Raw genomic sequence first — 15417 nt, forward strand, 5'->3', positions numbered from 1 at the left:
TACATATTAAGAAACTTGGAATTTTAAAAATGGATTTATAAATTGCTTCATATCTTCAGGAGCTTTTCCATCGTGAAAATCTAGTTTTAAGACCCACAGTCTTTCAGCTGATACCGTGCTTTTCAAAAGCGAAGTGTTTGTGTTCATGGTAATGTCAGTCAGTGCAACAGTGTGGCTCATTGATGTGTTTTCAATAGTTTTTGGACGATGGAGCTCTATTGTACAGAGGAATAAGATATATCGGTTACAAAGACAATACTTATTAGGATCAATTCATCATTCATTTTTTGTCTTTTCATTGGATTTCTGGACAACTATTATGGACCTATTCTCCCCTCCTTTGTCTTCATGTGGTTTCACATTTCATTGGTTGCTTGCCTTTACAGCATCAGTATTACATCCCTGATAATGCAAAGTACAAACGTTATCTAATCAAACCAGGAAGTTGAGTCTCATATCATCCACCTTGCGGTGAATTACAAACATGAATGTGCTCTAATTTTACTGTTTTATCTGTGTTTATCTGAAGAGGAAGTAGAACCAGATTTATTCGGAAATTTACAGTAAACAGCAATTACGCGTGACACACTTTCTTAAACAAAAGGTTGCCTATAAAAGGAAGACGCATGAATAAAGTGCATGTTTGGATTGTTGCAATCAACATTTAACTAATTTTTTAATGTAGCCTGTAACCAGATTTTGTCAAAATGTCGTTTTAAGTACCCCATCCTTTCAGTTGATGATGTGCTTTTCTAACTAAACTACAGTGTTTGTGTTCATGATAATGAAGGAACTTGTTAATCAGTGCAACAATGTGGCTTTTTAATAATTTTTGGAAGACTAAGGCACAGAGAAATAAAGTATATTAAGCTTTGATGACAAAGACAATACTTAATAGTAGGATTGTATGATTTTGGTCTTTTCATTGGATTTTCTGACTATTTGAGCAGCACAATCCGAGTGCCATATATTCCCTTTATATTCGAGAGAAGGCAAACATCAAACTGTGACATGAGAACAGTTAGTGCCCCAAACTGTACAAGTGTACCAAGGTCCATGCTTTAAAGAAAAAGCGAAGATCAATTTCACATATCGCCTGGACTAAAAAGGAGATTTGACATTTCCCCCGCCTTATTCTTTAAAACCCTTTAACCTCTTGGTGCTGGAATAGTATTTACTGTAATGCGGGTTTTTAGCTCAAGTTTATTTAAATCACACTTTAATATCGTTAAAAGCTCCGGATCTCTGATCTGCCTGATAGCCGAAATGAGCCTTACAAGGACAAGAACAAAGTCGTCTGTGGTAAATCATCAATGAACAACAGCATGGGCCATGATAAGAGGTGCACATAAATATCCCTGTGTGGTCCACATCAAGTCATATTCACCAACAAAACATAAACAGCGGCTCCTCGTCTTCTTCTGAGTCAATTTTGCAAGTCAAGGTATGTTAAAGTTGAATTACGATGCTTTTAAAAACAAAGTTATTCTTCTTATAACAGTTCATTCATTTGTGTGCACTTTGTATATCGAACATCTGGAACAAAGATTGTTGTAAATTTCAAACAGTATTAAAGAATATGTTTATTCCTTCAGTTTAATTCTGTTATTGACTCTCTTGCATGTCTCAACCAGAACAATGAAACACAGTTCAGTTCTGCCTTTGCTGCTCCTCCTGGGGACGTGCTCAGCTTACACCTATCGTAAGTATGATCAGGCTATATTTGTGATATCTCTGTTATAAACATTGAAGTCTCTCTTCACTCAAAAATGTGTTTTGCTGATTATTATATTCTTTCTATTTGTATGAAGGCAAATCACTGTCAAAATCCGAGAGCACAAATGAGATCCATGCGCGCTCGTATTTTACTTTGACGAGCGCTTTTATATCACTCCGCGAGCAAAAATCCGTCTCGCGCGAGCAAAATTCACTCTCACGTGAGCAAAATTCACTCTCACGTGAGCAAACACTGTTCGCTCGCGAAACTTTATTCTGCTCGCTCTCGAGTCTTTTTCCTATGGAAGCCCATTCCCTCCAGCAAATAAAGATAAAGAATCTACCCAAAAGAAAATAAAAAAATAAAATATCCACCCAAAAAATAAATAATATATATATCCACCCAGAAAGAAAAAAAAAAGATAATGGGTTTTTTTTTTGTTTTTTTTTGTAGCTGGAAAAAAGTAAAAAAAAAGATTATGATGTTTTTCCATGAAAACGACATGCAATTCTACATATTAATACTTATGATATATAACATCTAACAGTTACAAAAGTCACCAGTAATAGTTACGTTGTGTAGAATTGCATGTCGTATTTTTTCCGGCAAAAAAAACAAAAACAAAAACATTTTTTTTTGTTTTTTACTTTTTTCCGGAACAAATACGACATGCAAAAAAAAAAAATTAATCTTTTTTGTTTGTTTTCGGGGTGGATATATATATAATTTTTTTTGGGTGGATTTTATTTTATTTTATTTTTTTCGGGTGGATTTTTTTATTTTATTTTGCTGGCAGGAATGGGCTTCCATATTTTTCTGCTCGCTCGCGAGTAGATTTTCTTTTTGACAGTAAGTGGGCGGACCCAGTCTCCATTGTATCTCTACATCTGATTGGTTACAATGCTCGTCTTTGGATAAACCGGATATCACTGACACAGACGTCAGGGGGAGATTTTCAGATTGCGCTACGGGTCAGGGTCAAATAATGTACATTTTACTGCACGGGTACTTTTACTTTCTGCACTTAAAGTACATTTTGCTGATAATAACATACTTGAGTAAGGTTTTGAATGCATGTATTTTGCTCATAATGGATTATTGTTTCATCAGTATGGTATTAGTACGTTTACTGCAGTGAGGATCTGAATACTTTTTCATCCACTAATTACTTGTCAGTGATTTAACAGTTAATATACAAACAGTGGTCCCTAATCTTGGCTCCAGATCTTTGAGCAGGTCCAAATTGTTGCTCATATTATATACAACTACATTATATCTCTTCTGTAAACACAACAGTATGATTAAATATGATCGCATCATGTTTTAATTAATTAAGATCAAAGAGTGTCTTTGAGCGGTTTGTCACAGTTTGACTATCAAACACACATTGTCTGTAATAGAATGATGGAGTGAATTAAAAGCAAATGTAGTGGCAATGTAGTGGAGTAGTGTTTAGTGGCGGATTGATAACCACCTCTAACAGACCTGGCGTCTGTGTCAGTGATATCCGGTTTATCCAAAGAGGAGCATTGTGGCCAATTAGATGTAGAGATACAAGGGAGACTGGGTCCGCCCACTTACTGTCAAAAAGAAAAACGACTCGCGAGCGAGCAGAAAAAAGACTTGAGAGCGAGCAGAATAAAGTTTCGCGAGCGAACAGGTTTAAGCTTCTCAAGCGACTTTTACTCACGCGAGAGTGAATTTTGCTCGCGGAGTGATATAAAAGCGCTCGTCAAAGTAAAATACGTGCGCGGCTGTTTGATTTTCGCACGCCCATGGGTCTCATTTGCGCTCTCGGATTTTGACAGTGATTTGCCTTCATATTTTTGCTTCTTTTGTACGACATTCAGTCTGTACTAGATGTAATGTACGTAGATAAGTTTAATGTGTGTGTCCGCCACCAAGCAACAATTTGCTAACAAGTTTGCCAGATCAATTTAAACGGTGGTGATATGTTATATGTTGTGTTCACAACTGGTTTCTGCTGCTCTCAAGTGGCCAAAAAAAAGGTTATTGCAGGTTTGATCAGTTTCATATATATATATATACATATAATGTTGAAACACATGGTCTATATCACACTAAACCATGGAGTAATAAGCTGTTAGACACAGATTTATGCTTAACAATTCACAAACGATCTTCCTTTATATCTCTTTTGTGTTTTTCAACCGTCTCATTCCCAGAGAACGTGGCCTTGCGTGGAAAGGCGACCCAGTCAGACCGTTGGGGGGACGCGCTTGGAGCTGCTTACAATGCTATTGATGGAAACCGTGAAAATTCTTACGGTTCGGGATCATGCACCCACACTGACCAACAGACCAACCCCTGGTGGAGAGTGGACCTGCTGGAGTCCTACATCGTCACCTCCATCATCGTCACCAACAGAGGAGACTGCTGCGAGACAAGGCTCAACGGGGCAAAGATTCACATCGGCAACTCTTTAGAGAGCAACGGTGCCGCAAACCCAGTGTGAGTGAACGTATTGAAGTTTCAAGTAAAGTTTGAATTTATTGTCATTCCTGTCCTTACAGGTCATGCAAAAACAGCAGGAATTCAATTCAATTCATTTTGTATGGCCCAAAATCAAAAATCACACATTTGCCTCAGAGGGCTTTACAATCTGTACAACATACGACATCCTCTGTCCCAGGACCCTCACATCGGTACAGGTCCCCAAAGAAATCCTTCAACAGGTAGAAAAAAAGGAAGAAACCTTAGGGAGAGCAACAGAGGAGGGATCCCTCTCCCAAGATGGACAGAAGTGCAATAGAGGTCATGTGTACAGAATGAACAACATAATAGATTTACAATACAATCAATGCGTATGACATAAATCATTCATATAATCAGAGTTGTAAGCAGAATAATGATGGAAAAATGATGACTACTAATAACAGCAGCAGTGGATATAACACAGTATTAATGATAATAACAGCATTGATGGTATCAGTCATAGCAATAGAAATGTGACTAATAATAATGATAATAGTAGCAGTTGGCATCAGCAGGGCCATGGCAGGAGGAACAACTACGATCCAGGTGTAACCACGATCTGTGGAAACCTGCAGGGTGAGAAAGCACAAAGACTCCGCTGACTATAAACCTGAGCCAGCCCTAATTATAAACCTGAGCCAGCCCTAACTATAAACCTGTGCCAGCCCTAATTATAAACCTGAGCCAGCCCTAACTATAAACCTGAGCCAGCCCTAACTATAAACCTGAGCCAGCCCTAACTATAAACCTGTGCCAGCCCTAACTATAAACATGAGCCAGCCCTAACTATAAACCTGAGCCAGCCCTAATTATAAACCTGAGCCAGCCCTAACTATAAACCTGTGCCAGCCCTAATTATAAACCTGAGCCAGCCCTAACTATAAACCTGAGCCAGCCCTAACTATAAACCTGAGCCAGCCCTAACTATAAACCTGTGCCAGCCCTAACTATAAACATGAGCCAGCCCTAACTATAAACCTGTGCCAGCCCTAACTATAAACCTGAGCCAGCCCTAACTATAAATCTGAGCCAGCCCTAACTATAAACCTGTGCCAGCCCTAACTATAAACCTGAGCCAGCCCTAACTATAAACCTGAGCCAGCCCTAACGATAAGCGTTATCAAAGAGGAAAGTCTTAAGCCTGCTCTTGAATGTAATGAGTGTGTCGGCCCCCTGGACTGAAATTGGAAACTGGTTCCACAAAAACATGAACTTGATAACTGAAGGTTCTGACTCCCATCCTACTTTTTGAGAACATATGAACCACAACAGTAACCCTGCATTCAGGGAGCGCAGCTCTCTAGTGGGGTAATATGATACTATAAGCTCCTTAAGATATGATAGAATTAAATATGACGAATGAAACATAGTATCTTAAAAATGAAGACAAAGCAATAAAAAACAGCATAGAACAATAGGAGCAGCAACTATCAACCACGCCATCACCCTGCTTTCTACGGACTTGATAGTCCTCTATGCTGAAGGAATAAATACAGGGTTTCGCCAAGGAAATTGTTTAGCAGACGTAAGCCAACCAGATCCTGCAACAGCTCATCTTATGATCTATTATCTAGTCGATCACTAAATGATAGCAACACTCATAGGATATGTGGCATGTGCTGTGTGAAATACTGTCTCTACTCTTTCTCCAGCAGGTTAAGTGTTGGTATTATTTCTTACTTTATATTGCTGTATACCTGTCAAGCACCCCACCTATAAAACGTATGAATGCTTCCTCTCTCTCTTTTAGGGTTGGTGTGATTCCTCATATCCCATTAGGCAGGTCTTTGAAAATCACTTTTACCAGACTTGTGGCGGGACGTTATGTGACTGTGGTGCTACCTGGTTCAAACAGAGTCCTCACACTCTGTGAAGTGGAAGTCTACGGGTACCGTGCCCCAACTGGTGAGAACTGAACATGAGGCTGAAGCCACACAAGATGTGATTTTCTAAGCGATGCCGCCTCATTTATTTATCTCTACCTATCTAAAACATAGCAAGAATCACCAGGCAGCTGGTTTATTTTTAAAATGAATTAACATCTTTAAAACTGTTAAAACGTAAGCAGATACATTTTCTGAACAGTTAAGATTTGAAAATGGCAACAATGTGCAAATAGTTGTGAACATCAGTTTCAAACCATTTACAGATTGGGGCAACTTTGTTCTGCAGAAAGCATCACGTTAAACTGTCCATCAGGGCTGATGTTTTTAAATGTGTCCTTTTATGCAGGAGAGAACCTGGCACTCCAAGGAAAAGCCACACAGTCGTCACTGCATTCCACAGGCGTTGCAAATAACGCTATAGATGGGAATCGTGCATACTACTGGAACCAGGCTTCTTGTACTCACACAAAGGCCGACCTTAACCCCTGGTGGCGACTGGACCTGGGCAAAACTCATAAAGTGTTTTCTGTCAACATAACCAACGTTATAGATTCTTTGCCACAACGACTTAATGGAGCTGAGATCCTAATTGGAGATTCGCTTGAAAACAATGGCAACAACAATCCCAGGTATAGTTTACAATCCTAAATATGACTAAAAATGTGGGATTAATGCATATTTGACATAGCAGTGACTTATTTTTATCAAATTAATTAATTTGAGTATGAAAATGATCATTCGGTGAGTTAAAGTTATTTCTTCTGCCACTAGGTGTGCTGTGATCTCAAGCATCCCTGGAGGTTTCACAAAAGACTTCCAGTGTAACGGGATGGACGGTCGCTACATTAACATCGTCATTCCTGGAAGAAACGAGTACCTGACCTTGTGTGAGGTGGAGGTGTACGGCTCCAGACTGGATTAGGTCTGAGGAGGCTCATAATGTATAACAATGACATTTTACATTGGTGATGTTTATCTGAGTCTCATGGTACAATCATAGCTTAAAGGGACAGTTCACCACAGAGTTTTGGACGTATGGGCCGTAGAGATGTCTGCCTTTCACTTGAATATAACGGAACTAGATGGCACTCGGCTTGTGGTGCTCAAAGCGCCAAAAATATATATTTAAAAAACTAGACAGCGATGTCTCTTTCTAGAAATCATGATCGGTTAGTCAAGATAATCCTCAGACCTTGTTGTTAGCAGTTTAGTTTAGGAACAATTTTCTTTCTACCAAACTACACCCGCCAACCGTATCCGGAAACAGACAGTGCTGTTGAGTTTTTCAGATGTACTTTTTGGGACTTGAGCACCACAAGCCGGGTGCCATCTAGTTCTAGTATATTAGAGAGAAGGCAGACATCTCTAACCATGCTAATTCAGCTAATACATTAATGGTCAATCAGTTTTCATATTCGTTCATGTCAATCATCATCGGTGTGTACAGAAATCAAACGCATTTTCAACGCTTCTCTAGTTTTATTATCGCATATTATAATGGACCTTATCGCTCCTTCTCTTGTGGTTTCACACTTCAATGTTACATTCCTGAGAATGCAACGCGCACACGTTATATCACACCAGAAAGTTGTGTTATATGTGATCCACCTGTCAGCGTATCAGCAAAATAAATATATTCTCTAATTTTACACATTTTTCAAAACAAATCGGAGCCTATAAAAGGAGGACACATAACAAAAGTGCATGTACCGATTCAACTAATGTCATAATGTAACCTGAAAATATCTGTACAACATATTGCTCTTCTTATTTACTTCACACATTGCAAGAATAAAAGCACGTTAACATGTACTGGACTGTATGTGTCTGTGTGAGAGTCAAGAGGGCGCCATCCTGTGGCGACACTATCCTGCTCTCTTAGTTTTTCCGTGCTGGGTGCTTGTTCAGCTGTGACAGATTTAAATTTTGCACATAAGAGAGAGAACGAGTCTCTTGTATGTCAGCTGATATCAGACTCTTCCTGGCTGCAGAGAGTTTGTCCGTCCATCCAAGTCTGGGAGGGAGAGCAGGTTTACACCGTCTCTTCTTCTCTGAAGTGGATCATAAAAATAAAGATCACCAGACTCGTTTCTTCATGAGGCAAATCAGTCCAGTCTGTGACACTCAGGCCCAAAGGTTAGGTTGCTATTAAAGATGTAAATCTTAATTAAATTATCGTTGGATTCTCTTTTTTTTTAAAGACTCAGTAATTTCCTCAAACGAAGGGCAAAGCTGGATTACCAACTGTGCAAAGCAGGGCACTTGATTCCCAAATGTCCCAAAACCCACGGTTCATTGTGTGAAAATAGTTTTGAGGTCATTTCAATAACTGTAACTTTGTTTGGGAGTTTGGGAATATACACTATTTGTACTAATTGACACAAGACAGGCCTCTAAGTGAGTGAGTCCTGCTTCATCATCTGGTTCCTAAAGTTCAAACTTAGCCTTCTTATGTTGTGTGCTTTCTAAGTGGAGTTTTACATATCACCAAATCAACACGTTGCTCCACACACACTACTTCTAATGTACTCTTGAAAATGTAAAAAATACACCTCCCAGCACATCTGAAGCTCAATCGGAGATCATACAAAAGGTTCAATGTGGAATGAATACAGGTACAATGAAAAGAAAAAAGAAACTAAGGCAGGCTGTTTTTTTTATGCTTTCATTTATTTCATCAAAGGTGACGTAATATTCATCTGCTGGAAATTTAAATCTTCACTTCAGTCAAATTAATCTGCGACAGTTTTAAAAAACAAATCATGATCCAAACAAATACAAAAGTATACAAAGTTCATACAAAATCATATGTAGGCCTACATATACAACATTATTGTCACTGTAGGTTAAATGCAATACAAATATGCATATTTGTATTATTGTTATTATACAGGTAAGGTCGGTGTGTTTTTTTCCTGTGAACCAGAGTGTGCTTTATCTGTGTTTCTGAGTATAGCCATGACTCGGTGTGTGACGCAACAGTCATGGCTGTTGTGTTCCTGAGGACCTAAAGAAGTGCAGTGTCGAGTGTTGTTTTTTATGAGCTTTTCTCGAGAAATCTGAGACAGTAAAGGCCAATCCTTCGGCCCGTTCCGAACAGGCATCTTTTGCATGGTTACTGCACTTGTAAGAAGAAGAGGAAATACAGGCAGAGGACAGAGTCTCTGCAGATACAGACTCCGCCACACACTCCTATGGGTCATAAGTGATGATTGAGAGGGATCACTTTGATTATTGATTACTTATGAGTATTTATTCGTGCATAGTATAGCTTTAATATTATATGTAACACCTTTATTTTTCCCACTATGAAACGCCAAAATGTCTGCCGATCATTGAAACATCGTTTTCGATCAAATCTTTTTTCCCGCTCAGTTGTTAGAACAGAATTTTAAGTTTGATAGTATGGATGTTTCTCTACACTTTGGGAGTGGTAGTTGGAACTGAGGTGTTGATTCATCATGTACCTAATCGAGTCTGGAGCCGTACACCTCCACCTCACACAGGACCAGGTACTCGCTTCTTCCAGGAATGACGATGTTGACGTACCGACCGTTCATCCCGTTACACTGGAAGTTTTCAGTGAAACCTGGAGAGATTCTTGAGATCACAGCACACCTAGCAGAGGAAGAAAATCATCCTTTGTTAACTCATTGAGTGATCGGCTGAATTTATACTCTCAGAAGGATGTCTCAGTTTAATGTTTTAGCTTTAAAAGTACTACTTATAAAAGATCAATTTTAGTTACTGCTACGTGTGACGCTCCTCCCACTGTCCTAGCCAACCTCAGCAGGCAGTTGGCTGACATGGGAGGATCATCAGCTTTATCTAATTCAGCTGGGCCTTCCAGGATATAAAAGCTGGTCCATGTGCACACTATGTCTCTAACCTTCCTACATCTGGCATCCACAATGCTTTATTGTCTTGGTTTTTGCAGATTCAACACCTCCACTGGACACATGCCACATATTCATGCATTGCTTGCAATGTTGACCTAGCTGATTTCCATATCTCATTGTTTATTTGAGTTAACCTCAGTTTAATAAATGATGTTTGTTTTAATAAGGATAACCTTGCATGGACTCTGTCTTTGTCATATTCCCTGGGCCAGTTTGCCACAACGTCAACAGTCCATTCATGAGATTTACTTAAACATAATTTAACTAAAGTTGGCACAAAATAAACAATGGAATGGGTATCAGCAATGAAAGCAATGCATGGATGTGCTGTGGAGGTGTATTGTGCATGAATGTGTTGTTTCAAACAAACCCAATTACAAATATACATCAATCGCAAACTTTTAATTATATTTTAGTTGATGGACATTAAACTACCTGGGATTGCTGTTGCCATTGTTTTCAGAAGAATCTCCAATTCGGATCTCAGCTCCGATAAGTTGCAGGGTAGGAGATATGTAGTTGGTTATGTTGACAGAAAACACTTTATGGGTTTTGCCCAGGTCCAGTCGCCACCAGGGGTTTAAGTCTTTGTTTGTGTGAGTACAAGAAGCCTGGCTCCATTGGGTGGCACGATTTCCATCAATGGCGTTATTTGCAATGCCTATAGAATGCAGTGACGACTGTGTGGCTTTTCCTTGGAGTGCCAGGTTCTCTCCTGCAAACAAAACACATTTGTAAACACAAGATAAAGATCTAGCTTAAGTTCAGTCTGGAAGAATATACTTTTGCATGCTTAGGCCTGAAGTATATTTCGCATGCGTCTGCCGTTCACTCCTCTCACGCATGCTCACTCATAATTCCCTTGATGTCATTGTTTGGGGTTGTCAATCATGGTGTCAGCTGTTCTCATCACCTGGTCTCTTCTTTCCAAAAGCACAGAGACACACCTGCATTGTTGTCCTCTATCAACTTGTCGCTGTCTCTTTTCAAATATGATTGTCTCTCTGCGTTTTGTACGTTCATGTTGCTGCAACACACGCCCCTCCACCTCCCCATCACCATCCAGTCTTTGCAGATCAATCAGATTCATCAGATTCATCATTTCAACAGCCACCACCGCCAGTTTCTGGACCCCATGGGGGTGGGTTATATTGCTGCTGCACAGGGCAGATTACAAATCTCCCTGTAGAGTCTAAGCACCATAGACTCTGTCAAGACTTTATCATTACACATCATCTGTTTGTATGAAATATTTGTCTTTTCATCATATTACTTTTCTCTCCTGATTGGAATTAAATAACAACTATTTAATCAGCGGTGCAAAACTTGAAGGCATTTAGCAGAAGTAAATGTGTACATTGTGTTGTATGTATGAAACATTTGCAAACTATCCAGAATCCCAGTACCCTTTGAGAAACTGTGTCTTCTTTCGATTTAGCAATTTATATCGGCAATAAATGTTTTTTAAGATGTTGATTCTTTCTCAAAGGGAGTCTCTCTATGTTAGAGTTAACATTTAGCTTCAATAGATACAACTTTGCAAAGTAGAGATCTTTTAGTCACAGGACGTGCATGCATTTTGCTCATTTCTTCATTCAAATAATTGCAGTTCAAGGTGTGACCTCGGCTGTATAGAAAATGAGGCGGTGGCATCATTTAGAAAATCACATCTTGTGCGGCTTCAGCCTCATGTTCAGTTCTCACCAGTTGGGGCACGGTACCCGTAGACTTCCACTTCACAGAGTGTGAGGACTCTTTTTGAACCATTTAGCACCACAGTCACATAACGTCCCGCCACAAGTCTGGTAAAAGTGATTTTCAAAGACCTGCCTGCTGGGATATGAGGAATCACACCAACCCTAAAAGAGAGAGAGGAAGCATTCATACGTTTTATAGGTGGGGTGCTTGACAGGTATATAGCAATATAAAGTAAGAAATACACTTAACCTGCTGGAGAAAGAGTAGAGACAGTATTTCACACAGCACATGCCACATGTTCAATGAGTGTTGCTATCATTTAGTGATCGACTAGATAATAGATCATAAGATGAGCTGTTGCAGGATTTGGGTGGCTTACGTCTGCTAAACAATTTCCTTGTATTGTAAAAGAAACAATTGTATTTAAGAAGTCATTACGTTCACTTACACAGGGTTTGCGGCACCGTTGTCCACTAAAGAGTTGCCGACGTGAATCTCCGCCCCGTTGATCCAGTCCTCGCAGCAGTCTCCTCTGTTGGTGACGATGATGGAGGTGACGATGTAGGACTCCAGCAGGTTCACTCTCCACCAGGGGTTGGTCTGTTCAACAGTGCGGCTGCAGGATCCAGCCACGTAGTTAGAATCACGATTTCCATCAATAGCATTGTAAGCAGCTCCAAATGTGTCCACATGACGGTCCGACTGGGTCGCTTTTCCACGCAAGGCCACGTTCTCTGTGAGTGAGACGGATGAAATACACATAGATATGTTTGATGGAAAAATGTTAAATATAAATGCACTAACCTTTTTAAAAAAGAAATACATTCAACCCTTCTGAAGTAAAGATTTAGAGCACTGTGCCTCTTCTTCAATTTATTTCTAAAACACCTGGTTATACGTCAGGAACACACTTACAGGGTAACCTTGAAAAAATCTGTGTCTGAACCTTGTTGCGTCACCACTCAGGGTTTGGTTCATGTGAGACTTTAATATAAAACAAATATAGCCAGATCTTACTTACGATAGGTGTAAGCCGAACACGTCCCCAGGAGAAGCAGCAAAGGCAGAACTGAACTGTGTTTCATTGTTCTGGTTGAGACAAACAAAACAGTCAATGAATTACACTGAAGGAATAAATATTGTCATCATTCAAGACCTACAACAGTCGTTGTTCCAGAAATTAGATATCCAAAGTGCATAAAAATGAAATAACTATTATAAGATAAATAACTGGTGGCAATGTGTAGCCTTAACTGTCAATGCACACTAGATAAAAATGAAATGATCCTCCAGACTTTGTATTTAAAAGCTTTACTCAACTACAACCACATACCTTGACTTGCAAAATAAACTCAGATGAAGACGAGGAGCCGCTGTTTGTGTATTGTTGGTGAATATGACTGGATGTGGACCACACAGGGATATTTATGTGCACCTCTTATCATGGCACATACTGTTGGTCATTGATGATTTACCACAGACGACTTTGTCCTTGTAGATAAGGCAAATGTGATTCCTTTGTTTCTGTCTGTTGCTACTTTTTTAATTAATAGATTCAAAATAAAATACGTTAAGTCACATCAACAAGTGAAAACAAACAAAAGAAATAACACTTTATAGGTTTTCATTAAGGAAATGTAAATATTAAATCAGCTAGAGCTCAGCTAAATACTGATGCAGAATGCAAACAATAGGAGAAAATCTGCACACTAGCGTCATGTTTAGATGACATTTTCTGTCCAAACTTTTGAGTTTTATTCTCATGTATGTCAGAGGGAAAGTGCAGCTCAATATCAATGATTTTTAAGGTTGTGAGTACAATTTTGTCCATCTGCTTTTTCTCTTTTGCTGTGGTGCCCAGGCTGAATTCGACCAGAATAGAAAAGGTAGGCATGGATTCCACCAAAGCCTTATCTGAAGCATCCCTTCTCTCAATAACCTATATTTCTCTGTTTGCCTCGTGAAAAAAGTCTTGAGTGATCCTTTTTCTGATGATAGAGATGGCGTCGTCTGTTTCAGAGAAGAGGAGATGGTGTAAACCTGCTCCACCTCCTGGCCTTGGATGGACTGAGGCATAAACTCTCAGCAGCCAGGAAGAATCTGATATTCGCTGATAAACAAGAAAGGCGTGCTAAAGTTCAATCCTTTTTATGTGTTTGGCTTTATAAACTACCTTTGGTTTAAAATAAATATGCCACGTGTTCTTGCTGATTACTGTCAATTCCCGAATAAAGATGATTGTGTTTCCTGGTCAGATAAACACAGAGATAAAACAGTAAAATTAGAGATATTCATGTTGTTGATAAGCTCCTAGGTGGATCATATATGGCACAGCTTCCTGGTCTGATTAGACAACGCGTGTACTTTGCATTCTTAGGAATAATTATTGATGCTGAAAAAGAAAACAAGCAATGGAGTGTGAAACCACAAGAGGACAAAGGAGGAGAGAATAAGTCTACAATAATATAACAAAACAAGAGAATAATTGTGTGTGATCAGTGTGATATTAGTGATAGACCATGGAACGTGTGCCCTTGTATGTGTTGAAATAGGAAGAAAAAAAATGTAGAACTTTTTTTTAAAGTATTTTTATTGAACAAGATTCATTAGCAAATTAATTAAGGTGGAGAATAAATGGGAAGATCTGTTAACAATCAACGTCTATACAATTAGAAATAAATAGTAAATGATAAACTATGTTAACCGCATTGGTGGAAAGTAACTAAATACATTTTCTCAAGAGCTGCAGGACAATGTTGGGGAACTTGTACTTTACTTGAGTATTTCTATCTTATTCTACTATACACTTCTATTTCATTAGATTTCAGAGGGAAATCAGTTATATAAATTCATCTAGATATGGAAGCCCATTCCTGCAGCAAAAAAATAAAAAAGGTTAACTAAAAAATAAAAAGAAATAAAAAGAAATCCACCCCAAAAACAAACAAAAAACACCGCCCAAAAAAGAAAATAACTGTTTTTTTTTAAATTATTTTCAAACTTTTTTTTTGCCAGCAAAAAAATAAATAAAAATGCACCAACACTTTTGGTGCATCCAACCATAACACTGACCAGACGTTTCCAGTTGCTATAGAAAGTCGAACTTATGAGATACACAACAGTCATAGAAGCAGCTCTTCATCCTACATTTGACATGGATTGTGAGTACATTGAAGACTTCTTTAAAGGTGGCTTTACAACAGATGAAATACTTCAATTGCTTGATGTTTCACATGGATTGCACTGAGCAAACGCACCCTTGAATATAATTTTAAGCAAGAAGCAGCTCTGGAGTATAAAGAATAAAACCAATGTGGCTGAGGTGGCGACCTTCAATAAACAGCAACTGGAAACATCTGGGTTTTTTTAGGGGTTTTTTTGCTGGCAGAAAAAAAGTAAAAAGAAAAAAAAATAATAATAATTTTTTTTCTTTTTCTTTTTCTTCGCCAGCTCCAAAACAAATTGAAATCTTTTTTTTTTGTGGATTTTTATTTATTTTTTCTTTCTTTCGTTAACTTTTTTTGCTGGCGGGAATGGGTTTCCATATCTATATTATATTATATTATTTGTAGTTATATTTTATATATATATATTTTTTTGCATCACTCTTTTTATCACTCTCGTAAAGGACAACGTTTACATTTGCCTACATCTCCCACAAGCCCTCTAATATTGAGACTCGCGAGACTCAAACATCAACACGTTTGCGGCTGCGCAATAT

General features: G+C 38.7%; 2 protein-coding genes across 2 annotated transcripts; one reads left to right on the plus strand and one right to left on the minus strand.

The window, feature by feature from the left end:
* The first annotated feature begins 1389 nt into the window (after positions 1–1389).
* LOC306699820 (uncharacterized protein) lies at positions 1390–7911 on the plus strand. Its single transcript, XM_079164584.1, has 6 exons — positions 1390–1444; positions 1635–1702; positions 3904–4189; positions 5964–6118; positions 6446–6728; positions 6871–7911. Exons 2-6 carry the CDS (start codon positions 1639–1641, stop codon positions 7019–7021), a joined length of 939 nt encoding a protein of 312 aa, XP_079020710.1. The 5' UTR covers positions 1390–1444; positions 1635–1638; the 3' UTR covers positions 7022–7911.
* Positions 7912–8755: 844 nt separating this feature from the next.
* Positions 8756–13093, minus strand: LOC306699821 (uncharacterized protein). The gene is made up of 6 exons (XM_079164585.1): positions 13030–13093; positions 12718–12785; positions 12145–12430; positions 11703–11857; positions 10434–10713; positions 8756–9717 (listed from the first exon to the last, which is right to left on the minus strand). The coding sequence occupies exons 2-6, from the start codon at positions 12779–12781 to the stop codon at positions 9567–9569; spliced, it is 936 nt and encodes a 311-aa protein (XP_079020711.1). The 5' UTR covers positions 12782–12785; positions 13030–13093; the 3' UTR covers positions 8756–9566.
* Positions 13094–15417: the final 2324 nt, after the last annotated feature.

The sequence above is a fragment of the Pholis gunnellus genome (genome assembly GCF_910591455.1).
Source record: "Pholis gunnellus genome assembly, chromosome: 8".
Classification (NCBI taxonomy): Eukaryota; Metazoa; Chordata; class Actinopteri; order Perciformes; family Pholidae; genus Pholis; species Pholis gunnellus.

Bases quoted from the DNA above. Each gene is read 5' to 3' on its own strand.
- LOC306699820 (XM_079164584.1), top strand. From the start codon at position 1,639: ATGAAACACAGTTCAGTTCTGCCTTTGCTGCTCCTCCTGGGGACGTGC. The intron at 1,703-3,903 runs GTAAGTATGATC...TCTCATTCCCAG, and splicing joins GTGCTCAGCTTACACCTATC to AGAACGTGGCCTTGCGTGGA. The intron at 6,119-6,445 runs GTGAGAACTGAA...CCTTTTATGCAG, and splicing joins CGGGTACCGTGCCCCAACTG to GAGAGAACCTGGCACTCCAA.
- LOC306699821 (XM_079164585.1), bottom strand. From the start codon at position 12,781: ATGAAACACAGTTCAGTTCTGCCTTTGCTGCTTCTCCTGGGGACGTGT. The intron at 12,431-12,717 runs GTAAGTAAGATC...TCTCACTCACAG, and splicing joins GTGTTCGGCTTACACCTATC to AGAACGTGGCCTTGCGTGGA. The intron at 10,714-11,702 runs GTGAGAACTGAA...TTTTGTTTGCAG, and splicing joins CGGGTACCGTGCCCCAACTG to GAGAGAACCTGGCACTCCAA.